The sequence below is a fragment of the Alosa alosa genome, chromosome 5 (assembly GCF_017589495.1).
Source record: "Alosa alosa isolate M-15738 ecotype Scorff River chromosome 5, AALO_Geno_1.1, whole genome shotgun sequence".
Classification (NCBI taxonomy): Eukaryota; Metazoa; Chordata; class Actinopteri; order Clupeiformes; family Clupeidae; genus Alosa; species Alosa alosa.
Genome location: NC_063193.1, coordinates 18206586 through 18232985, shown reverse-complemented (window position 1 = coordinate 18232985; position 26400 = coordinate 18206586). Strand labels below are relative to the sequence as shown.

Here is a 26400-nt window from a genome sequence, read left to right as displayed (position 1 = left end):
TCAAAGTCTTTACTGAAACTAACTTTACTTTAACTGAAAAGAGTACATATAATAGTCCATGCATAATAGTATTAAGCGTGCCTCATTCTTAGTATTCCCTAACATCAATGCAAGAATCCTGAGACTGTGATAGTGATGTTTATTTCACTATTCTGCCTATGCCATTAATCTAATGCATATTTCTCCCTGTGTAGTCGGTGCATGGTAGCTTAGTGAGTAGCTTTAGTCCACAAGATAAGGTCATGTGATGGAGACCAGTACATTCTTCCAGTACTTCTGACATTCCACTGTTTGGAGAAACAGAACTGTTTTGCCATACGTTGTTTCAAGACATTCAAATGGTTCTAAAAAAACATCTGGCCTGGATGCCGTGAGCACATTTCAGACCTTTGGTTTATAAAACCACTCACTTGAATAGACCACAGGACCAAAGGCTCCAGCACAACCTGTACCAGGGACCACTTGTGTCTTGTTACTGTACCTCCACTTTATATTTGGCTCATGATGCATGATGAGTCAATATTAGTAACTCACTGCAGACCACTCAAGCATACAGGCCGTCTGGTACGACACTGGCTTGCTTTCCAAGGTCGGGAGACACAAAAACTGCAAATTGGGTCTTTATACTTTACTATACTGCAGAATAGACTATCACAAAGTAACTATACGAGGTGAAATTCTTCCCTTTGACAGTGGAGACTTTGGCAACATTGGTATAATCTAAACCTAAAAGTACCATAACACACATAAATAGTACAGAACAAAAGGTTAATCAAATTAATCCAAAACAATGTGTTTAGATCTCATGCTATTTTAGGCAAGGGCACTCCGTGTTGCCATGGTATACCTAACAGAGCTCCATTAAGCTTCTCAAGGTGTTATGCACCTCGTGTTGTGCAATGCCCAAGTCACAAACACTAAAGGGAATATCGCCTTACAGTGATGTTCATTGAGATAAACAAATAGGGCAGGCAAATTCCATTTCTTATACAATCAAGAAACCTCTGTCTTGGATAGACTTGGATGAGACCATATGGAATGAATAGAGGAAGACATGACTAACACGTTTAAAGGCAAATGGCCTAGGCCCTAGAACATGACAAGGGAGATTCCAGAATAGAATCTGCAATCTGACACAGAAGCCAATGCAGGCTGAATACCACTAACACCAATAACCAATCCAAACTCAGTGGGGTGCAATGCGGCACACACCATCTCTGGTATAATGACGTCCTCAATATCACAGCAAGACAACATTTTGATGGCTGCTCCGTCCAAGCAAAACAGGACGAAAGAGAAGAACTGGGGCACAATAGCTTAAACCAATAAAAAAGGATTGCAGAACTCCAATCCATGAGTGACTGAACAATGGCTCCTTTGTGTGAGGGGGGTAGTGGTGGTAGTGTGTGTGTGTGGGGGGGGGACACTTGGCTCCCAGGCAGCTGTTTTTTCACTTGATATCGATCTCGCCCTAAAAAGGGCTGAGCTGTACAGAAGCACCTGAGCAGCATCCGCCTACGCAAGGCTGTCGAACGATCAAGAGGGAGCAACAACACACTCAATATAAAACCAATCACCGCTTATATCATGGCTTAAATATGAAGGCGTTAACCTGCCATAACCCTTGACAGAAGGGCCCCATGTTAACCAGGAGTCTGAGGACTCTTCAGCGTTAACGCGAATAATGACAGTGCAGGGCAACCAAAACCAAGATGGAGACCTCTTCACCTTCACATGCTGGGGGATCAATACTGGCTCTGCTTTGTCACTGCCCAAGCACTTTCAAGCGATGACTCATAGCCTATATGTCCATGTCGGATCTCACTAGAATCTTTCCATGGGATCAGGAACGACAGCCGAAAGCATCTGACCTTGCTAGAGCCTCAGAGAGACCAGAGACGACGAAATCAAATGACTAGATACAATTTTCCCTTTAACCACATTTACTAGTACCTAACATGCTCTACTTCTCTGCACATAAAAACATTTTTCTGCCTACATGTCTCTGGTGTATACTGAAGCTGAGCCGTTGGTCACTTAAAACCCGCAGTCCCTGAGAGAGGGCTGATATGGTTGGATTCAGTTCATTAAAAGTTTTGTTCTACACCAGGATCACCTTCGCTCCATCATTTGTCATCTCGACGTATCTGTCCACATACCACCCAGGAAAAAAAGGAGGAACAGAGAGCATCCAAAAACACATTGGGTTGTTGACACTGTATGTCAAAACATCCCCACAGTAAGTAGCTATGGTTAAAGTCACAAAAGTCCTCTCTGGTTCAAGAATGATCGAAATGGCCACACACATCAATACTACAGCGGCAGCAAGCTTAGGAAAAGCTCACGGCTCTATTTCTGGGTTTGAATGAAACAGTATTTGTTTTCACCTGAGCACATGACTACAAATGACTGCCAACCAGCCCATCGACCAGCCCCCCCCGCCACCCATACAAGCGTCCACCTCCCCCTCGCCTCTCCACCGTCTCCACCGTTACAATCCAGCCCCCGATTCTTACCCTGCCCCCCTCCCAGAATTCACGGCTGTGTAGGTGAAAGGTCATGGTAAAGTAGCATTCCACAGAGTCTGAGACACAGTGTGCAGTGCAGTGAAAAGAGGAGAAGGGAAAAGGGTTTAGTGTCCCTAATCCCGCCAGAGATTCGGGGGGATTTGCAAGGACAGAGTGAACCATTCCCTTGCAAAAAAACCTCCCTGGGTAACGGTCCATCTTGCGCTCCCACAAGGCAGGAGCAGTGGGAGCCTGGCCAGAGGCACAGCTGTTTGCTGCCCCGACCACACTGTATGGGACTATTTACTGTACCTCAGCTACATCAAACCTCCCGTGACCCTCAATCTCCACATGTTAGACTGTAGTCCCCCACTCAGGGGTGGGTGGGGGACTTGGACTTACTCTCACTTGGACTTACTTACAAAATAATAACATCATCCAAGAGTAGAATGCATGAAGAAACTTCTGTTAATTTTGTATAACGCAAAGGATTGCAAGCATTCACACAAAGCAACCAACAAGTAGCCTACTTAGAGACCGGAGCGTCTTCAATGCAGAGTGTGATTATTGTGAAAATGGGGCCTTCAGGCCTTACAACCCTTATTTGGAGAGGACAGGCAGTGAAAATAAAGAGCTCTTTCATGGCACTGTGAGAGCTTTGGGGGTGTAGCACTGGTCCACTGGTGCCTCTTTTATCCTTACAATTAGAATGTCACTGAATACTCTGCAAAGTTACCCTGAGTATCAGCCCAACACAATGTTCTACACAAACACAGCCCCCACCCGCTTTCTCCATCCCAGTTTCAATTTAGGGCCGTTTTCCCTTCCAGGCCTCTGGACTAAAATGACTCATTCCTTAAGAATGTACAACTTGGATGTATTGTGTGCAATGGTGCGGTCCGATTAAAGATAATGTTAACTGTAGGAACACTTGTGTCACTGATTTTTCAAGAATACTCATAAATTAAAAGTCCAGCAGTCTGTTCACCGCAAATAACGCGGCAATTATTTACCCTAAAAAAAACGTATGCTTTTCTCTCCGACTGAGGTTGCTTAGATATTAATTCTGGGGAACGAATGCCCGAGATGATCGTCTTGGTCTTGAGCAGAACAAAATGTCAAGAGATTATAAACAAAGAATAAAGTTCCCGCTGGGCACTGGCTCTGCTTCTATTTAAACCCGGCTACCTCGTTTGACCTACACTTTTCATTTCAGTAACAGAACTCCAAACAGGTCGTCCCAGAACTGGACTCGCTGTCGTGCGATCCTTTGTGTCCGCCACAATTAATTACTGGCTTTTCAATGGGCATTCAGGGAGAAGAAGCTTTAGTGGAAAGGTATCTGGGGCCACTGACATCTCGGCGGCAGTGACAGGACCATCTCCGGCAGACAGCTGATGGCGCAGATCACATTTCACTGACAAACTCAATTGCGCTTGAAGTGAGATCTAGTGAAAGTCAATATGCCACATGGCCCCCGTGGCACCACCATCGACCTGGTGAGACCAGATATCCAGCCGAAACCATGGCCACTCATTTATTCATTATATTTCCAATGTGTCCCACGGATTGTTGGGTGCCTTCGTTACAAACAAAACAAGCGAACAGAACTCACCAGCCCGGCCAAGCTCCCAGTTGGCTGGCAACGAGAGGTGTGTCTAGTACCAACAACAACATTAGCACAAAACAACATTCATCCTGGAAATAAGGGTCCAAGGCAAAAAGGTGAAAATAATAAAAAAAGAACATGTCATACATACCTTAACTCTACACATACCTTTACTATACAACTAAATAACTACATTTCGGGGGAAAACACAAGCCATTTTGTGTTGTTTGTTACGAGAGCCAATTAGATGAGAGATGAGGTTTCAGTGACATGAATAGAGCTAACCACCAGGGACGTTACAAACTCTCTCCAATCGCTGGCCTCCCTGCCTGCACCAACCCTGAACCCCCTCTGAGGGGAGAGTGTGGTTACTAATAGCCCAAACCCTCCAGGCACCACCGCAGGCAGGAAGAACAGTTACACAACCTGCCGAGGTTAGCGGTTTACTAGGGAATCAATTAAAGGGACTGCAGCAGCAACAACGAGAGAGAAAAACACCATCATCTACTCCAAGCCGGGGAGAAAGTAGACAATGTCTCAATAGAGATTGTCTGGTGCACTCTGCACAGCCCCTTCCTAATGGTCCACTCGGTTTTCTCAGCTTAATGTGAGGAAATCCTATTTATAAAGATACCACAACTTTCTTTTAGCGCAAAGTGTGATGTACAGTACACCAACATGCAGGGTTTGCCAACTTGATTACTAGCATAATGATATAATATATACCTTCTGCTTTGGATGAAACTGGTTGGCACATAGCAATAGTTTTAAAACATGGCAGCCCTCAGACACTTCACGGTTGCTATGAAGCCATCTTGTGTTACTCCTGCCCCTACAAACTGTAAGTTAGATGGTGATTACCATGGTAGCTACCATGACAGCTTGCCATTAGCAACTGAAGGTCACATTTGTGATAGGACCTGGGATGCCGGGGGTGGTTTTGTTTTTCATATTCTATCTTGAGGTCGAACGTGCTGAGCCAAGAGGTATGTACACAGTTGTAGCTCAGCTGTAAGCTCTGGTGACAGAGCAGGGATGGGAATGCTTCGGACATCTGAGGCAGGAATTCCTCGGTGAACTGTCACCAAGCGGCCACCATTCCACAGGAGCGCCGCTCGCTTCTTTTTGATGACATGTCACATGATCTTTCACAGTACCCTCGAAGAAATGTTGGCGGCTGACCAACACTGGCTACTCTGGTAGCTTTTACACTCCATTTGGCTGTCATGGGTGGGATTTTTTCACCTCTCTCTCTCTCTCTCTCACTCTCTCTCTCTCACTCTCTCTCTCTCTTGCTTCCCTGGCTTTGAGCGGATTCTAATCCCACTATTCCCAACTCCAGTGTAATAGCCGCTCCACGCGCCACTCAGCCAAAGGTCCCCGGAGCAAAGTCCAATTTGGAAAGGCTGATAAGCTGTCTGACATCGAGAGATTACAGGGTTCAAGACGGGATCTGGACAGATGAGGAGGGACTTAAGTTGCCAGGGACACAAAGGAGCAGGCAGGACATTTATGTTACAGGGCGGCTCTCAGGGTCTGAAGTGCACTATTGACCACAGGCTCACTGCCTCTGCCGATCTCACCCAGGATTTAAGCAGTGCAGCGCTATAGACCCTTTCAACAAGGTAAACAAAAACAATGCTTGAACGTTCTATTTGGGCCCCAATCTACTTCCTCTGCATTAAGATAACATATGGAATGTTAAAAAGGAAGTCTTGTGGGGCCAACTATGATGCTGATAATGGAACTCTCTTGAAAGGGTCCATAAAAGCAAGACAGGGAAGTGCCCAGTTCTGGCTCCTATTAATTAAAAGATAAATTCATGAGGTCATTTTATATTTTTCTCTGACGACCACTCTAAATACTGTCATATATCAGGGATTGGGAACACTTACCCAGGACAGGCAGCTTTCCCGTGTCTGTGGTTTTCCAATGGAAGCATGGAACATGATCACATGCAAATACCACATCCCCCTAGTTCTCTGGACATCTCTCATGGGACAGCCACAACTACCGTTTCCCATCAAGGGTCATGATGAAGCCTCACCACTCTGACCTTTCCATGTTACCACCATATGAAGAGCAGCAACGAGGCACAAAGAAATCTGTCCTCTTTCTCAGCAACGTGGGCAGGTTACCATTCACACAGCCATCATATGAAGAATGGCCACTGAACTTAACAACCTGGTTCTGTGACCAATAAAAGATAAGAGCTTGATTTATGGGGTGCAGGAAAAATTACTAGAACATTCTGGAAAACCATGGTTCTTGAGGTTTTGAAAATCTCTAGCTGCATTGTCCTGGGTCCAATATGAGAATTCAACTGGGCATCTTTTGCGTTAATAAAAAAAACAAAAACATAGATGAAGCAAAATGCTGTGAATAAACTGGCTCTAGGATCTCTGAGCGATACTGCACACTGACTGTAAATAGAATCATGTCTAACATTCTTGCATTAGTAGCAGTGACACAGCTCAATGTTGTTATCATGATGGCTAAAATATTTCCCCATGTATTAATATGGGATTGTAAATACACTAATAGATATGACTGCATGACATTGGTTCCTGCCACACGGCAAACGATACTTCATTCACTAATGAGAATATATAAACAGCCGTGAGCTAAAAACAACAGCAAACCTCCTCCAAAGAGATCTCATCAGGGGAGGGGATTCCAGTTGTCTAAACTCTGACCCTGTCTTGCACCCCCCCACACACACATGGACAGACACACCCACTCACACAGACACACAACCCCCATAGTGCAGTTCTTACCAGCAGCATTGTAGTTCACAGAGGGTCAAAACATGGATCCGCAATTAACTCATGACAGAAAAGAGGCTGTGAGCAGAAGATACAAATAGCATTCCGGTAGCCAAACACCTTTTGGTGATGTTTAACTCCTACTTCAAGCCCTCTGGCAATGTGTCCTACTTGTATATTGACATAAACATAGAAGACAAGAGAGATATCTGGGATGGAAAAATTACTGTTTTCACCTTAAACTCCCGGGTGGGTTACATGAATCGAATAAAACAGAGAGATCAAATGAACTGGGTAATTGGGGGCTAGTGGCAGCCATCACCTTGTGAAGTGTGGTGCCTCTCCCTCGGTGAGAATCAGAGGCAGTGGCACTTTGCCTGGCCTACCGGGGGGTTGGTGGCTGGGATACATGGAGACGGACACAGAGGGACAGCTGGTGTTTCGGTGGTACTAAATCACAGACGTAACCTCTACACACATACCCCCAACTCTCTGAAATCCCTTGTGCACCCCCACACACACACACACACTACACACACACCCACATACACACACCTCCCAGAAAGAGAAAACACACACACCCCTTCCAGCTCAGTGGCTCACAAAACAAAGGCAGTCACAGCTTGTAGCCGGCCAGACCAAACGTAGATGGCTTCATTTGACCAGACCAAATGTAGATGGCTTCATTTGGGACCCTGCACATGCTGGAAAAAATGCTGATCTGGGTAGGGAAAAAAGGGGCTCCACTTTGGGGAGGGACCTCAATTAATGGATATTCCATATTCTCTGAAAAAAGTTATCTACGGAGCACACTCCACACTCCACTTACAAATCCATGCCTGTGAATTTACAGCAAGCCCTTCCTGTTCCTAGAATTTAACATTGTCTGAGAAAAAAAATCAATGTTGGCAGGATTTGGTGTAGCCCAATATTGACATAGCTGTGCTTTGTAAATGACCTCAACAGACACCTCAGTATTCCATCCTCAGGCCCAAGAGCCGGGCAGTAGGGTTACTCTCTTTGACCCCTTCAACCCTCCAGAGTTTCCTACCGGTCACCCAACCGCCGTCCTCAGCTGACAAATAGCCCGTTATAAATATTCCTAGCGAAGAGGTTGCGGAAGTCACCTATCATCTTGGCAACCATGTCAGGGTTAATTTTCTGGTGAATACACTATACATGCTCCTGAGGGATTACGCCCGGACATTAAAGATGGCTTCCAGGGGCCCCCCGATATGAAAGACGGGTTGTGGGAGTGACAGATAACTGTCGGCCCGATGCCGTTAGGACATCAAAAGTCCAACCTGGGGGGATGGGGTGAGGTGGGTGGGCGTGGGATTGGACACACTTCAAGGCCGCCTCTCACCCCCCAGGCCCTTATCACCCTGCGCAGGTCCTTAAATGGATTTACGCCGAGATCTGGCACCTCCACCGCATTAAATAGATGAACATGTTCGAGAAATAAACAATCCCAGACAGCCGTCAGCGGCAGACGCTCAATATAAAGGAGAAAAATATAGCATGCCTATTAGACACCTTACAATGCTCAATGGAGAGGGGCCGTCTCTGCATTTCTCTGGCATTAATTACTGCCACTGATGGCTTCATTGAGCAGCCAAAAGAGAGAGAAAAAAACAGCAGGAGAAAAAAAGGAGAAAGAACAGCACACATTTTTAAAATAAATATATATAATGTGCAGATGTCATTAGAGTCAGTTTGGACTGTAGGAACATTTGTTGGAGTGGTTGAAATGACAAGCAGCCTTTTGGGGTGGCTGGTTGGGGAGGATTGACTAGAATGAGGGGTAGAAAATGAGCACAGAGGGGAAGAACCCCCTGAGGGACGAGAGTCACTCAAACATATGAATTCTCAGGAGACAGACAGACAGAGAGCGAGCGAGAGAGAGTGAGTGAGAGAGAGAGAGAGAGAGTAAGAGTCAGTGCAAGAGAGAGAGAGTCAGTTCAGAACAGTGTGTGGGTGATCACCACAGCAGGCTTAACCTTGGGTTCAGCACGAAACAACACACACATGCTTGTCCCTTTGAAAACCCCTCCCCCCCAGCCAGCCCTGTGGTAAACAGTCCACGTCTAGTTACTCACTCACACCAATCAGGCCATTATACACAGTGGTCTGGTTCTCCTCAGTGTTGTTGACTCATCAACCTAACACACAAAGAAAAAAACCCATTGCTAGTTGAAAAAGTATCTGGAGCACGTACAAATGAAACTCAATGTAACTAATGCAATGTGTAATCCAAACTGCTACACCTGCATTCGACTTCCTTTTCATTCAATATGTGCTGGCAAAGGCAGAGAACTACTCCAGGCTTGAGTTGGACTGAAACCAAATCAATATGCACCCTGGCATGAGCATGAATTCTTCAAAAGAATAAATTCAAACGTGAAATTGAGAAGTGGTAGCTGCCTATAAAGAAAATAACATGGCAAAAAAAAAATCCACTGCGCACATGTCCGTATAATTTTGCCCTGTTTGAAATTCAAATACACCGTGCGCTGGCAGAGGGCACCCTGAAAGAGACGACAGTAACGTTTCCGATGAATCAATCAGAAAAGGAATCACAGGTGCAGTACTTCAATAAGCCCATTTCAAGCCTTGCACCTTGTAAGCATGTTACCCACCACACATAAAAATCAAACTGATTTGTAACCTGAAATGTATTTTTTTTTGAGATAGGAAATGGCAGGTTTTCAGCAAATATTGCACTCGTAGACAAAGGCTCACCGGTGAAGTCAAGTCCTTTTCTTAATTACCTGCTATTGTATCATCCTATCCCTTGCCCATCCCCCAGCACAGCGGGGTCCCGTTTTAAACAGGCTCCCCATATGCCGAGCCTCACTTGTTGGCCTTTCCTCTCTGCCACCATCTGGCATATTAGTTCAGCCAAAATGAAAAAAGAGAGACCCAGACACAATGAGACATGGAGGTAGCCCATCTGCTCCATGCCAGACTCCCCGATCATTATGGCACAAAAGCAGCATTTAACCCAAACACAAGTCTCTCATTTATTTAACCTGTTCCTCTCCAGTGCCTTCAGCCCAGGAGCTGCAACTAAACCACCTACACCATCACCACCACCTCCACCACCGCTGGCCAGGGAAAAAATGATAGGCCTGTTAGGTGACGGCAGAGGCAAGAGATGGAAATAGATCCTGTGTGTGTGTGTGTGTGTGTGTGTGTGTGTGTGTGTGTGTGTGTTGGATGCCTCAGGAGTACTGAGCCAGAGCTGGCAAGCCCATCCCTTGACAAATCTGCACCAGTGAGCATGTGTGTAGTGTGTAGTGTGTGTGTGTGTGTGTGTGTGTGTGTGTGTGTGTGTGTGTGTGTGTGTGCATGTGTATACATGTGTATGTGTGTACTGTATGTGTATGTGTAGGTGTGCGCTCCAGTGGAGCTGACTGGCATTGGGGGCGCCTTCGTCAAACACTGGCGCATCAGGGCCAAGGATCTTTGACATCAGCTGTTCAAAGTGCAGCTTCACGTATTGATTCGCCTCTCCATCTACCTCAGTCATCACAATGCACTTACACCTATGCGTGTCACTGGGGGAATAGCACTCTGTATGCTAAGGACATGCGTTTCCTCTTCTCACAAGCTGGCATCAAATTTTAATGAATACACGGATGAGACTCAATGATGAAGGCTAAAATTCAGCAATTCACCAAATTATGATAATCCTCCTGCAGATCTTTGCTTAATAATACAAAATTGATAATTATTCTTGGAAGACAGGCAAAAAAACATGCTCGGAGCTATCCATTGTCAAGGCTGTTGAATACAAATGTCATGGAAATGAAAAAAGAAAAAAAACAGCGTGCCCCAAGCTGTGCATTATTTAAACCACAGGAATACAGATCCAATCTCTGAGTTCTCTTGCAACAGAAAAGAGAGAGAGAGGGAGAGAGAGAGAGAAAAAAGGAATAATTTGCCAGCATCTATTTCAGACCACAGCTACGGGGCACGACTGTGTCGACAACATTTCCACCACATCACATTCATCGACTTATTCCCCCAAGGACTGCTAACCGCAAACTAATTTGCAGCGTGAGTGTAACTACTGACAAGAGCGGTGAGGACATTTGTAAGTGATGTAAAGAGATCAAGCTAATACATCGGAGTGCCTCATGCCGTTTTTATTGTTTTTAAGTGCCTTGGCTAAGATGTGATTTCATTACTTGGGAGAAGGAGGAGGTGGAGGAGGAGGTGGAGGAGGAGGTGGAGGAGGGAGAAAAAGGGGGCTGTTACCACAAATGGGGAGCCCAGACACCAGCTGTCACAGTCCGGCCAGTTGATGTAAGCCCTTTTCTCGGCGAGCCCTGACCGGTTTCAATTACAGGCCGACCTCTGACCCCGCCCATCTAGTAACTGAGTGCACAGGAGAGGTGGCGGGCTTCGCCACTAAGCCCCTCTGACTGAGGCGGAATGAGCCTCACTTCCATCTAATCTACTGAGCTGTGTCGCCTCTCTCTCTCTCTCTTTTTCTCTCTCTCGCTCCCCCTCTCTCTCTCTTTGGTGAAGCTAATGAGCAATTGCTATTGTACATGCTGTGATGTGAAAGCATCAACATTTCACATTACAGTGTGCTTAACTGTGTTACACATGTGCTGCTGTGTGTATGTGCATCTGTGTCTGTATCTGTGTGTGTGTATGTGTGTGTGTGTGTGTGTGTGTGTGTGTGTGTGTGTGTGTGTGTGTGGTGAGAGAGAGAGGAGAATTAAAGAGGGAAAAGGAGTGTGTGTGTGTGTGTGTGTATGTGTGTGTGCGTGTGTGTGTGTGTGTGTGTGTGTGTGTGTGAAATCAGGAGGGGGCTTGACATTTCTCCAGTCTTGGGGGTGGCTGCTGCTGTTGGGCGCAGATAGGGCCACCCCTCTGCCGGGCTGCTGGGAGGCCACCTCCTCTCTCTCTGCTAATGCCCTTTCTGACCTTCTGTCTTTGGGGCAATTTGGAGATGCCAAAAAGAGACAGCTGCACTTCAGACTTCCCGCCTTTCTCCCTCTCTGTCCCTTGTTCCCTCCCACTGTCTTTTCTTTCTATCTCTCTCTCTCTCTCTCTCTCTCTCTCTCTCTCTCTCTTCACTCCCTACCCCCATTCCTCATGCAGAAGATTACTCCAAGCCAGTCCACTGCATAAGGCATGACATGAAAATGATTTCTACAGAAGGAAATACAAGGATCTCTGACTTTTATTTACATTTTGTCTTGTCGCACACTCTTAAAACACCTCAATTTAAAACACAGTTTATTACTAAACTAATGTTATATTTACATTCATTGATTTAGCAGACACTCTTTTCCAAAGTGACATATAATAAGTTGCAAATACTACAGGCTTACCTTAATTAATAGTTTAACAGTCTGTGTAGACAAGTAGTGGGCTAGGCTCTAGATTAACTATAATTTCGAAATGTATCCTTGCCATCAACACTTGGGAACAACAATGTACTCTGTTGGAGCAAAATTACAAACATGAACTCATCTCATAAGATATGTCCTTTGATGGGTCCATGTTATATGGTGATTTGTATTCCAAGGAGACAAACAACAAAATTCCTGAATGTTACAAGGGTGAAATGAATCAATTTAAGCTCTTTTGCTCTTGCTAAAAGATGCTGAGACTGGCAGCTTCCCTCCGATTCAGTAAGCAAGCATACTCTCCCTAATTATGTTAAATTATAGGGTCAGGCTGTGGGATCAGAAGCTTTCCTTTCATTCTCTTCCAAAAGCTTCTATACTTTTTCTTGCCATCTCCTTTTTGCCAGAACATAAAATGAGAAATGCACAACATCTCTGTTTTGGAAAAATACGATTAAGAGTATGCTGACTTCTTTATACTCTAAATATGCTCCCTAAAGTGAGTTTTTAGTGAACAAATTGAAACAGGGTGAATGCAATTAGTTTTTTTTTATTATATATATCTCATGGGAAAGACACAATCTGTATGTTCCAGAACGTATTATGGTAAACCAACTATGCTAGACCTGAACCTTAAATAAGGCATGAATGTACTGGCCAACCAACACACAGAGGAAAGATCAGATGATGCCACAGCACATTAAAAAAATTTTTGAAAGCAACATTTTCTTTTTTTGCCTTGAGAGACAGATCCAGCTTAATGCCTCTCTGATTTCTCATTTATATCTTTGATTTTTAATCATGCTTACAGTAGAAAAAAAACCATTCACCAAGATAATTACACTGAAAGTCAAAAAGCTGCCATCTCGAGGAAACCAAGGATTCAGTGAGCGCGTGCCTATTCATTTATGGTGCTGAGTGCCACAGAAGGTTAATGGCAGAAAAAGACTGCTTCACACAACCCGCTGCACAGAATGGCGGGAACAGCTGGAGCAAAAACAGCCATCGCCCAGAATTTCTATCAGCTTGGCACCACTCCAAATCAAATTTAGACTTTTTTTCCCCTTCTTCACAAGAAAAAAAAAACACTTTAGTCATGATGAAGCCTTAGAAACAATGGGGGGAGATACAGATCAGGAAAACTGCATAGGGAATAAGGAATGTTTCTTTTCTTCGCTCGTATGTAATTGTTTATCAAACACAAAAAGGCCACATATCTATAGACTGAATCTGTCTACACTGTAGATTAGCTATCTCGCCCTATCCATTTTTTCAATTAGTGTCAGCACTCCCAAGCCCTGTCTGGTGTATTTCTAGCAAGCTGTCAGAGAGAGCAAAACTCAAATGCCATCTGACCACCAACTGCATATTTCATGGGCTGAGTGAAGGATTTATTGACAAGAACACTGTAACGCTACTCTACATCTTCATCTACATCTCCAAGCTAGTCAAGATGAATCGTCTTGTGCGGTTGACAGCTGAATCGCTTTGATGCCCATTGCGGCTTGTCAAGTGTTTCTCAACGAGTAAATGGAAAAGTCCTTACCTTCTTTTTTGGGGGTACTTTGTCTTCCTCCTTGGCTGCCTTGCTGCTCTTTCCGTGCTTGGCTGTCTTGTGTTCCCCTGGCTGCTTGATGGTGATGCGGATCTCCGGCGGGCAGATATAGTTCTCCAGGTTCTTGGGGGGCTTCTTGGCGCGCTTGGTGGTCTGGATCTTCAGCTTGAGGCTGCCCTCGGAGAAGCTGGCCTCTTTGATGGAGAACTCCTGCTCCTCCATGCCGTCTGGCTGTGTCCACTTCTCACTGTCAGCGTTCGAGCTGGCATCCACGTCCCGGCCCAACCCCAGGTCCTCGTCCTCCTCGTGCTCTGCTGCCCCTCGCTCCCCGGGCAGCAGGAGCCCCTTCGCCTGGCTGGGAAGCAGGCTGCTGCCGCCGGTGAGCTCTGCCAGGGTCGCCCGGTTGATGGTGCTCCCGGACGGGAAGAACTCGGCCTCACTGCCTGCTTTTGGTCGGGATGCCCGGGACAGTTCCCTCTGCTCCATTGCTGACCCCCAACGTGTGTTTTTGGGAATCGGACACCAGGAGCGAACTCAGGAAAACAGGTGCCCCACCTGCTTACTCTGGCTACCCTCTCCGATAGTGGCGATGGCGGAGTCCGTTGGGTGTTATTGCTCTCTGAATCTGATGAATCTCACAAGGATACAGATTTTCCAAGATGAAACTGCATAGGGGAGAGAAAAACACAAACAAAACACAAATAAGAACCTCCCCGCTGTCATGTCAGAATGGGCAGAGAAGTCTACACTGCACACAGTCAAACTCCCATGGCATCCAAAACCAAAGAGCCTCACTGAGAAAAATAAATGGCTTAGCAATTAGTACAGCACACAATAACAGTGAACATCAGTTATTCTGCGCCCCTCAGACACGTAATCCTTGTTTTTTTGTTCTTCTTTGGGCACAATTCTTTTCATTACAGTGGGACATTTATTACACTGCCATGCTTGAAGTTTAAAGCTTAAAATCACTGGCAGACAAAAACAGACTGCCATGCATGTCTTTTTATGCACTATCTGGACGCTCTCAATTGAAGTATTAAAGCCCACCACAGGCTGCCACATCACAGTCCTCCTACCACACACTACGTGGACTCCCAATTCCTCGTTAATTCAGACTCTAATGGTGAGAGGAGTAATCACGCTCATGGTGCGAACATGTGAAAACAAGCGGCCCCTGTCAGAGGCGACTCTTCCCAGACAGCATGCAGACCTGCAACCTGGTCTGCTGCTACTCTTGTGGAAAAGCCCAATTACACTGGATGGCAACACTTCCAGAGTGAACTGTTCTGCATCAAGAGACAGGACTGAGCACTATGGGGTTTCTCTCTCTCTCTCTCTCTCTCTCCCTCTGCCAGCCTCTCTCTCTCCCTTTCTTTTTCCAGAGACCAGAGAGAGGGAAATCTGCAGCCCTCAATGAAAATGTACAGTCTCCATTTTTTACACTTTAAGGTCATCGAACCCTGGTTGTACACACTCCGTGTTACGATGAAATGTTGTGATAGTGTGCGTCAAAGAGAGTGTAGCGCACATGCATGAACAGGCCTCTAACCGAGTGGTAGATGATGGGGGAGATAGTTTACGCCCGTGCATGCTTGTTGTTGCTTGTTGGCCACTGACTTCAAATCTCACATGGACACCATCTGAGTATTCAGCTGAAAACTGACGAGTCAATTTTTTAAACCTCGGCTGGGCCAATCTGCGGTGAATTTTATGTGGTACATTGTGTGCTGAGGGCTTTTGCGCATTAGTTCATATGGTTTTGATAAAGAATGCCAGAGGGTTTGTCTAAATAAAGCTTAGTGGAGATCTGGAAATCGAGAGGCGGACTTGGGTCCGCAAGTATTACTATTTTCTTCTAGTGCGCTCTGTTCTAGATACGTATGACTAAATCCAACACCAATATTTTCGCAGCAGTGTACCTTACAACTAACACAGACACGTTCCAATGTGAACTACCATTCAAATGTGTCAAAGATCAGGCCAAAGGACAAGGGGAATTTGAAAAGGGAGGATGTGGTACAGCTTCATTAGTGTTCAGGATGTCATTGGGTATAATCATCTAATAAGCAAACATCCTCACTTTCACCACTCCGAGAGAGACCAGTTCAGTAAAACTACCGAGAATTCTTCCCAGCTGGTGATTTGAAACGTCCATTAGCAGGGATTCAAGCTTGAAAAAATCCTTTAAAGTCCTGCAATTCCTCAGTGATCTCATCACAGACCACTGATATTTCACCGTTAAATAGGCCTAATGCATCACAACAAAAATAAACATCATTCCACAACACTTTAGGGAATGCTCTGCAGACCTCCTCATCTATGCCAAACACTTCAACACTGAGTCTTTTGCTACCTACTCATAAAATGATCACTTAACAAGTTCATTGCTGGCACGCATGCAGAGGGACATTCTCAGTGTCTGGTACATGACATTATCAGCACAGTAAACGGCGATAAGATAACAAAATGGATTGATTAAAAAGGTCTGTCCAACATGAAGCGAGGTATTTCCTTTGATCGCCAGCACAGTAAAACCAGCCATAAATAATGAATGCCATCGCAGTCTTTCACAGCGCAAACCTGGATTCAGGCTGGGCATTTTTAAAAAGACGTGTCTATCTCTACCGAGACACCCTATCAAATCTAATGCTCCTTTAGAATTCTCTTTTATGCCCATAACAACTTTGCAATAATAATAAGCAGGACCCTTGAGAGGTTAAAAACACACACATACACACACAACTCCAGGAAAAAGAAAACAGTTGGGAAGAATGTCCAGGGGCCTCCATGAGTTGCAACAGTTTCCTTTCATGAAAGGGGAACCTCCTTACTGGCTGGCGGGTGCCAGCCATGTTATGTCAGCATTGATGTGTATTGACTGAGAGCTCCCAGAGACGACTCCCCTCCCTGGTGTCGCTCAATCAGTCAGCCTGCTTACTGTAAATGGTATTGCTGTTGCTGGCATGTGGTTAGATCCCCTCTTGGTGTCTCTCTCTTTCTTTCTTTCTTTCTTTCTTTCTTTCTGTTTCAGAGGCAATTGGCAACTGTAGAACTATCGCCAGCCAGCCTCTTAAATGTGGTTTTCACCTACGTAGAGTATCGTCTTTTTTGGGGTGGTAAACAAAGGCATTTGGGTGCCTTGGCTGGCAGCAAACACTTTATCTGGGGCAAGAGCATCACACACACAGCACGTGCAAAAGGATTTTTTGCTGTCATGGAGCCCTTTTAAGGCCATGAAGCGAGAGGCCTCAGGTCGACTCACAAATAGCTCAGCCAAACAGTCACACATTCACCGGCTGCCAGCAGACACCGAGAGATTTAGGAGAGCAACACCACCCAGCATATCACAGCACAGTCTGGCACAATATAACAAACTGCCATGGATTTATGTGTAACTTAATGTAGGGTATAATGTGTAATACAGCACTGCATTACATAGTAACATTCCATAACTGTAATGTTGACTATGTATATGCATATGTAGTTGCATAATGTATGTATTTTTGTGAGTTTAAGTACATTATATAGTGTATTCATTCACTATAATTGATTATAACACGTTATATGTTAACATTTTTGAAATCCTATTCAGTTCATGTAGCTCATTATAACTTATTTGTAGGCTATGCCACAAAAATGAGCATACCATGACAACACTATCATGTAAGTTAATATTCTGTTTATAGAAGGCAACAGAGAAAAGGGCTCAATGGAAATCTGTTTTCCAATGCCCAGCATAGTTTAATTTGTGGTTGTCTCGTTACATATAATTCATCTCTTCAGAAGAGAGAGAAAAAAACGCCCACACTGAAAGCACAGTAATGCTTGTCGGATAAAGGCCAACAGGCGCATTCAAAACCATTCACACGAGAACTTTCGACAACAAGGCTACGGCCAGAATAATGAGCTTGATGCAGTCACATCACACCCCCTGGGTAGAGGGGGAAGTGATTTTGTCCCCTTGCACCAGTAATCGGCTCCTCTGGAGTGGCAGGCTTGACAGCTCTCTGGTAGGAGAGACACAAATGCTTGGAAGTCCTCCACGAGCAAGTCAATTCATCACTTTGGCCACATTTGCTCAAGCCTGACCTCAGAAGCTATGTGGACAATTGTGGAGCCATGATATCCAAAAATGCTATTTCAAGCTGGGTACAGTGGCTACACAACCAGAAAAAAAATAAGAAATGGAATAAAGCAGAGTCAGTCTCACTTTTGTGATATTTGTCTGACGCCATTTGCTCTAACTGCATGGACTTATAAGACTGCAAATAAAGTAATATAATCCAGTTTTATTAACATGTTTTCCACTGAACTGTACTTACTGATGTGGCTAACTAATTCTCCAAAACAATTGTCTTCCTATTGACCTCCAATGAATTACATCAAGCTTTCGATGTGCTTTTTTTGCTTTCCTAGAATTACGAATAACATCCTACACTTATGGTGTAATGTAAAACCAATATACTGAACTTGAAGAAGAAAAAGACAGACACAAAGACAGGATGAAAGAAATACAACTTGAAAGAAAGAAGGAAAGAATGAAAGAAAGGAAGAGGTTGCCTTCCTCCAACCATACACTGCCAAAAGGTGTTCTTGTTTAGATCTCCAGCTAGAAATGGCTGCCAACAATTAGATTTGTCCTTGGATATCGCTTCGCTTTCCCTCGTCTCCTGTCATGGTTTGGCTGACGTCCACTGAAACTAGCCATGTCCAGGTCCAAAAAAAAAAAAACAATTGTCGACAACCGCTCAAAAACTATTGGGCCCAACCCTTTTTAGAGTCTGAGAGGAATGAGCTGTGTTTGTGAAATAAAGCAAAGACCAAGCCTGTGCTAATGAGAAGTTCTTTGTGAAAACAAATCGCCAACTTTTTTGTGCTAATTGCTATGTAAAGTTCCAAGTTTTCCTTCCTTTTTGTACTGCGCCCGACAATGAATTATTTTATATGAGGTGTATGTTTAAGACATTTCTCCCATGTTCTGCCAATTTTAAAAAATAGCCAATTAGCAAATCCTCTTAAGGTCTGCTCATTAACACACAACACCCATGTGAAAACTCACATAAAAAACTGTGTTGCTCCAATATGACTTTTCGCATGAATGCAAGCAGCAAGCGAAAAAACACATAAACAAACGAACTTGGCAGAGAGTGACTTGGATGTTACTGTAGAGCTAGGAGGAAAACCCTCTGAAGTAGTAGAGATGTGATAGATAGTTCTTCAACACAAGGCAAGTGGTGCACTGGCACTTGAGAGGAGGCAAGGGTGCCAGCTTTGGGTGGACACCATTGGAGTGGGCAGCAATTAATTTGTCATATTCAAAGACTTAAAAAGTGAAAAAACTTTATATTAAGTCTGGATGGATGGGCACATGCCCATTTAACTTCAATGGACATATTGTGTGAAGGGGTCACAAATACAACTGTGAACAAATTGTCTATGGTTTAACCTCCGGTTCAGAGGGTATTGCAATCCCAACATGAGGACTACCATGTTAGGTTTGGCTATGACAATGGGGTTTAAGAGTTAACATCCTCTGGTTTAATCTCTGTGTATGATCTCCACTGCTCAACTAAGCTTTTGACTGACTTTTGTGGCTACTATACACAGAAATATGTCCTAAGGGAGCTATACCTGAAATTTACATAATTCTGATGTTGCAGTTTCAAGAAGAGCAACACTGATGCTGGCTTTTAAATGCCCTATAATAGACATATCCGATTAGTCTGAGTCAAATGGAGGGAGGAGCTGGTAACTTGACCACTAAATGGCCAATTCTTGCAAGCTATTTACAAGCTCTGTCATTCATAAAGGCATTTGCAAAAACCTCACCAGTTCATCTGAGTCGTTGCAGGACACGCTGAGCCCCCAGACAGTTGTTTGTGGCGTAGCCTACTCAAACTGACACTGAGTGACTCCACGCAAGGCAGATTTTTTTTTCTTCTTCTCACAGTCACAGCCTACCCCTTCTCTGCAGTAAGTTATTGAGTTGTGATGCTTATATGTTAGTGGCTGAGAACGAGCGGAATGGTTTGTGTCAAAAAGAAACTGGGTGTTTCATTTGTGCCTTGAAGGTCACCGTCACCTGCCATTGTGGTGGTCCCAACTGAGATAACACCTTCAGAAACACCGCTTCCTCTCCAGCACGCCTGCCACAATGTGCATGGTAACCAGCTTCCTGACACAACTTCTTCTCTGGATGACTACACACAGGACAAAGTTCTCATCAAATGTAAACTTTAGTATTCAGTTAGAAGTTATATCTCAGAGGATCAGACTTACCAACTAAAACCATCCCATGCCATTTATCAGCATCCCCAGCAATGCTACAAGACCTTTCAGGGTTACCACATGACAAGTCATGCTTGAGTAGGCTACCTGACGGGCAATGATAATAGCAGCATGTAGGCCTACCTATAGGCTGCAGAAACATCAGAACTACACTGTTTGACAGCACCATGGAACAGGGAACTATATGAAATAGCTTATGCTAAGTGAAGATATCACTTATTCTAACCAATATATCCAGTCAATATTCGCTGGTCTCGGTTGCAAGTAGACTAAATACATTATTTTGCCATAAGTGAATACCGGCCTGCGCACACATCATGCTCTTAGGCTATATCAGCATGCTTGGTTAATTAAAATAGCGGGAAACTGAGTAGGAACCTTATTTGGTCGACCAAACTCTATGGAAACATTTGAAAATACATGAGAAAATCTAATAGCTCCTAAATAGAAAGCAAAGCATTAGACCTCTCTGAAAACACTATGAAGAAATGCACGTTAGCCTAAAAATGCTGCTACCTCTTCACATGGGCAATTAAGCTACTCGCAAATTGAGCCCTTCTTTTGCATGCAATTTTTAACATAACTATTCACCGAAGATCATGGGCATAGCAGATGCACTGATTTTTCACTTTGCTTTGCAAAACCCTGTTAGGCTACATCAAACTGATTTAATGAGCCGTTTCCAGTTTGTAACAGATTTTTGTGGAGTAGCCTACAGTTTTTCCATTACGGCACAGGTCAGTCACATCTTATTATGAATACATTTCATGTCACTAAAGATGCAATACACTTAGGCGATTTGCCTAATGAATCGCTTGTTACAAGAATACAGTAGCCTACCGCTCGTGAATCTTGAATCCAAGAGCATATATATGGGGAGAAAACTTACCCATGTCCGATCGTTGTGTTCAAGCAAGGCGTTCGGTTGGTAGTTTCAATGTATCATTTTAAATCCATCCAGTCAGGAAGCTATTATATCATTTCCACTTAAAATGACATAGCCTTATGCAATCTGTCAAACTGGACGCGGCTTCAAAACGGCGTTAAAACAGTAAAATGGCGTCAACTGAGTGCTCAAAATAGACAAAATTTAGAAACGGTCAAATGATCAAATCGACAAGTTAGCGGAAATTAAACGTTCCAAGGTCCACTGCGTTGAACGAAATGCGCAATCACTCACTGATGAACTATGCAATTTATCAAGCCAGGGTGCAAAAAGCCCTGCCGTGTTGCTGGTCAGGGACCTGCATAGCTTCCCTCTCAAATCATAGACTTGGGGGTGGATGAAACTGCTTCACTGCAGTGAAAACAAACCCGGAGAGAAACGGTGTTAGTATCCTTTAGTATCCAAAGTCCCACCGTGACGCTTCCGAATCGTCAATAGACGTAAAGATGTTGTAAAAGTGATTTCTCTAAGTAGCTTCTTTCCTCGTTTTGGTCAGTCAGAGTTCGGGATGTTTTCTCTTAAGTCCTTTACACTCCTTCTCTTGCCAGTCCCGCAGCAGTTTTTGATAATGATCTCACAGTAACATGCACTGGACGCTGCTTCAAGCACAGGCACTGTGCTCAATGTCGCCTCTACCTGTCAGTGGAGGCGCACCATGCAAAGCCTACACAACTTCAAATTCTCCTTGGACAGAGGACCACTTATAACGAGTGTTTCTGTACCCTATTAGGCTATTTCATCATGACAATTAATTATTGTAATACATCATAGAGACCGAGATTACTTGTGGCCAAATATAATTGATACAACTCATAGGCTTAGACTCTACAGTTTTTAATTAGGCCTATATATATATATATATATATATATATATATACACCACAATGTAATATTACAGCAGCAATAACAGTGTAGTTGTTTCAAAGTATAGGCTATTCTGAATAGGCATTTAATTGGGCAGGTCATTACATTGGTGTTTTTGGGTAGGCCTAACGCCTTTGCGAGGAGAAATAAAGGTATTTCATTTCTTCATAGGCAATGCCTCTGCATTTGCGTTGATATTTTCATCAGTGTGTTAGGTTTACCATACGTGAATTGAATTTTAATTAAACAGTATGAGCTCGCATGGTTTATCTCCCCCTAGTGGAACTAGAGCAGTGGAACTAGAGCATGTATCAAGACACATCTAATAGACCATAGCAGTTACCAATACAGATTAGACATTATGGCATATAGGAATAAGTTAATCATGATAACATGACAAACATTGCACTTATAGGGCCTACTCTTATATATTTACTTTGACATTTACTTTCACATTTTGTTTTGAAAAAATGGATGAATGAGTCCGGTTTGACTCTGCTTGATACTGGACGTCTGTGTCTGTGGCCCTGGAGGAGATTCACTCTTTTTCTCAGTTGTTGAAAAGGCTCATAGCATAGAGCCAATGAAGTTTTTGCCACATGGAACTGACAACAAATTCCTAGCTCTAGATGTGACAACTACAACATTGAGATTGGGCCTGTTACCAGTTCCTTTCACCTGCTTTCATGCCAGAGATGTTTCTTTGACAATATTTTCAAAACACTGCATGGACATAACATTTTATGAAAGCTTAGCTCATTGTTCACACTGTTGGCGAGGTGCCACTTGACCAGCATTAGGAGAGGTTGCCAAGAACTGTGCGATAACATATCTCAGACACACAAGCAGGTTTTTCAGGACTGAGAATGTTCACTGCTGCTGACCAGAGAGAGAGTGGTATCTATAGAGACATGACAGACTTGGGCCAGCTCTGGTCCATGCTGCAATCTTGATCATCACATCTTATCTTAGTGATGTGTACTGGATCGAGTTGGCAGCTCATTGTGCCTTCAAGGCCGATAGACTAACCTTTGTTAGAGGATCAGCCATGTTGCTGCGCTTTACAGTCTTTGTTGTTGGATAGCCGGGACAAAGAAGGCATTTGCCAAACTGAGGGATGGCTTGGATATCACTGACGTGAGAGCATAGTGTTTAGACTCATTCAAAACGGATGGTTCAAAAGTTCATCTTCATAAAAGAACAAGTTGGTTATCTGCCATACGGGAAGACATTTCTGCCTCCGTGGCTATGGACCCTTTCAAGAGAGTTCCATTATCAGCATCATAGTTGGCCCCACAAGACTTCCTTTTTAACATTCCATATGTTATCTTAATGTAGAGGAAGTAGATTGGGGCCCAAATAGAACGTTCAAGCATTGTTTTTGTTTTTATTGATGAAAGGGTCTAATAGAGAGCTTGAAAGGATAGTAATAGTAAAACATATGGCATTATGCACTTACGTTCTGGTGAAATTAAGCCAAAATCTGTCGGCCTTATTGGATACATTGGACCTATATACTGTAGTGTGTTCAATATGTGTTGATCTCAACAATAGGCAATAGGCATCTTTGCATGCTAAGAACTGAGTTGTAAACCAAAGTCATACTGACAGGTGTGAACTTGAGATTATGCACTTCTTGACAACTGTTCTCAAATTGGCCTCAATGACATCTGTCTGGTCAAGCTGTGTATAACACTTTTATAACTTTAGATTGAATTGTAATTGTAATAACAGTGCAACCACGTGATGATCGACTCAAAGTGTAAAACTTGTGCCTTGTGCTATGGATATTTTGTTGATGGAGTTAAAATAATTCACACTAAATAAGTATCCTGATCTGAAGTATTTTAACAAAGCATTTGACATAGAACATTTCTGCCAATCCAAACCATGAAAAAGCAATATGAAAGAAGTTGTCATTGCAATAATTGTTTCATTCACAATTACATTTTGTATGTGTTCTTGTAGCACTCATATGAAATAAGTATAAGTATATTTACTCTTTTGATCCTGTGAGGGAAATTTGGTCTCTGCATTTATCCCAATCCGTGAATTAGTGAAACACACTCAGCACACAGTGAGGTGAAGCACACACTAATCCCGGCGCAGTGAGCTGCCTGCAACAACAGCGGCGCTCGGGGAGCAGTGAGGGGTTAGGTGCCTTACTCAAGGGCACTTCAGCTGTGCCTACTGGTCGGGGTTCAAACCGGCAACCCACCGGTTACAAGTCCGAAGCGCTAACCAGTAGGCCATGGCTGCCCCCCACATTACTTACAAATTACTTACCCTTTAGAAAGTTTTGTACCATCCTAGTTATATCAAGGCCACAATGTAATGTCTGATGTCCTCTCCACAACATCTGGCAGGAATGAACAAAACAAGACAACAAGTATTAGGCTTATTACTAATGATGCAAGTAAATGGAAAAGGAAGTACCGAAGCGAAATAACCAGGGATTATAATGAAAGCTCTCTTTAACTAAAGCCCTTTTTTTGGATCTTGGTTCTTTTTGATGAGATAAATGATAGCCCCGGGGCCTTCAGAAAAAAAAGCCCCTGAGCAAGGTGCATAACCCAGATTTGAGACTTTAAGTGCATGGCGTTTAGTTGTCTGCTCCCTCCTTTTGTATTTGCTGGTGCATGTTAATGAATGAAAGCTCTGTTGCAACATATCTTTTTTTTAATCTAAAACTAAGGCAAATACTAAATCCAATCCTAATGGTTGTGTTGATCACTGATATGCAAATGCATCCCACTTAGTTTCATTAAAGTAACTAGAATAGCTCATTGTGTTGAAGATCTGGTTGATCTCTTCTGGGTCTAGCCCACAACGTGGGAAGAAGGATCTTGAATAATTCTCTTACCTTTCTAGGCTGTGTACAGTGGCAGATTGACGTGTCATTTTTTTTTATATTTCTGTATTCACAGTCTTACTCATCACTCATCATCAGCTGCACCTCCTCACTGTCAAAACCGGGTTGAGAGATGAATCATCCAGTGTTCCAGGAGAGTGAAAAATGTAACATACAGTATGGTCAGTGAGTAGTACCCATGAAGTGGAACACAGTTACCCGTGCATGTGCGGATACGAGGAGAGAATAGCTACATTTGCAAAACTGCACATTTTTAAAAAGAAGTTCAGTACAATACTGTTCAGCTAATGACACCTAATTCTTTTTTATCTGTCAGTGTGTTGTTGAGCTCAAAACGTATACTCATCTGAAGTTCTGGCTCTCTGTGATAAATATGTTGCCGTCTTGCCTACCCATTTGGCTAAATTCAAAATACCACACATGCAGAAATGATTGCCAATGTGAACCACAATAAGATACCACCCTTAAGAAGCTCACTGCTCCTGAAGAAGTATAGCCAACTTAAAAAAGTGCATACTCTTTACAAAATTATGACCTTTGTCTAATCTAATCAAAATAGGAATACTTTATTTCATCAGAAGGTTTTAGCCTGGTGACAGTAAATCCTCATGGTTCATGATGGAATGTTCCTCACACCAACAGATTCATGGGCTAATTTCAGCAGGATGTCAGTGTCTCTTTCTCCCCACAAATTGTGATGGATACTTTTTGCCTACACTGGTATTACTGGAAAACAAAGTTTAAAATATCAAAATGATTATGCCAGAGACATGACTGATGGGCGTATAGTTCACTTTGAGTGTTTCCCCTTTCTCAGCTGTGCTTTCCTGTTTGATGGTCGCATAAAGGCCCAGGGGATTTCTTCTGTACACTTTTATTTATTCTCTTTTCTATGGCTAAACACTTTGAAGGAGAGGGCACAGGTACATTCATTTTAAACACAGAAACTGAAGATGCGGCTGACTTCAAGCAGGATGAATTTCTGTACACAGCAATGTACAGTATGTCTAATAATATAATAACAAAACATAGGTCATAATGAAACATAGGTTCCCATTTTCCCATAGATAAACCTCTGTGACTAAGTTTGAATAAACAATGGGTCATATTTCTGTCTTTTAAATTTTACAAAGGGACGAGAAACTGTAGTTAACATAAGTGTGCACATGTGTTACTGTAATAGTTCACATGCTTACTTGCTTATGGACATAATGGTGTGTAAGGGGCACTGTTTTGGCTGAATTGTTACTGAATTGTTACTTCTTGATTTGTGTTTGGACAGCACAGTGCAGGTTCAGCAACAGTTAAGAAAATATTTCTGATGGGGTTAGTGAGCAAAACCACAAATGTGTTTATCAAAGTCACAGGAAGTGGGCGTTTTATAAGAAAAGAAACTGAGCCAACCACTTCCTGTTGAAGTGGGAAACATTTGATGGCGTTACAAAGTGTACAGTAAACAAGTAAAGGCATAGAAAGGCGCGGAGGGAAATATGGTTTGGGGTTTTGCCCTAGTTTCTGACAACATTACATGACACAGTTGATATGAAGCCTTGATCTTGCAAAAACCTTGAGCTTTTAGTGAGTTCAGGAGGTTTCAAGGGGAGATTATTATTAATAAGTAA

At 43.4% G+C, this 26400-nt stretch overlaps 1 protein-coding gene across 3 annotated transcripts in view; it reads right to left on the bottom strand.

The window, feature by feature from the left end:
* Positions 1–24431, bottom strand: part of setbp1 (SET binding protein 1) — a 47716-nt gene extending 23285 nt beyond the window's left edge. For 2 of the 3 annotated variants that reach the window (XM_048243336.1, XM_048243338.1), the window contains exons 1-2: positions 20986–21649; positions 13797–14470 (exon numbers count right to left, since the gene is read on the bottom strand). In XM_048243336.1, the coding sequence (XP_048099293.1) occupies positions 13797–14291 (495 nt within the window). In that variant the 5' untranslated portion in view covers positions 14292–14470; positions 20986–21649. Of the gene's footprint in view, positions 1–13796; positions 14471–20985; positions 21650–24192 lie in introns of those variants that run through there. The other variant, XM_048243337.1, reaches the window with a different exon arrangement.
* Between the last annotated feature and the right edge of the window lie 1969 nt (positions 24432–26400).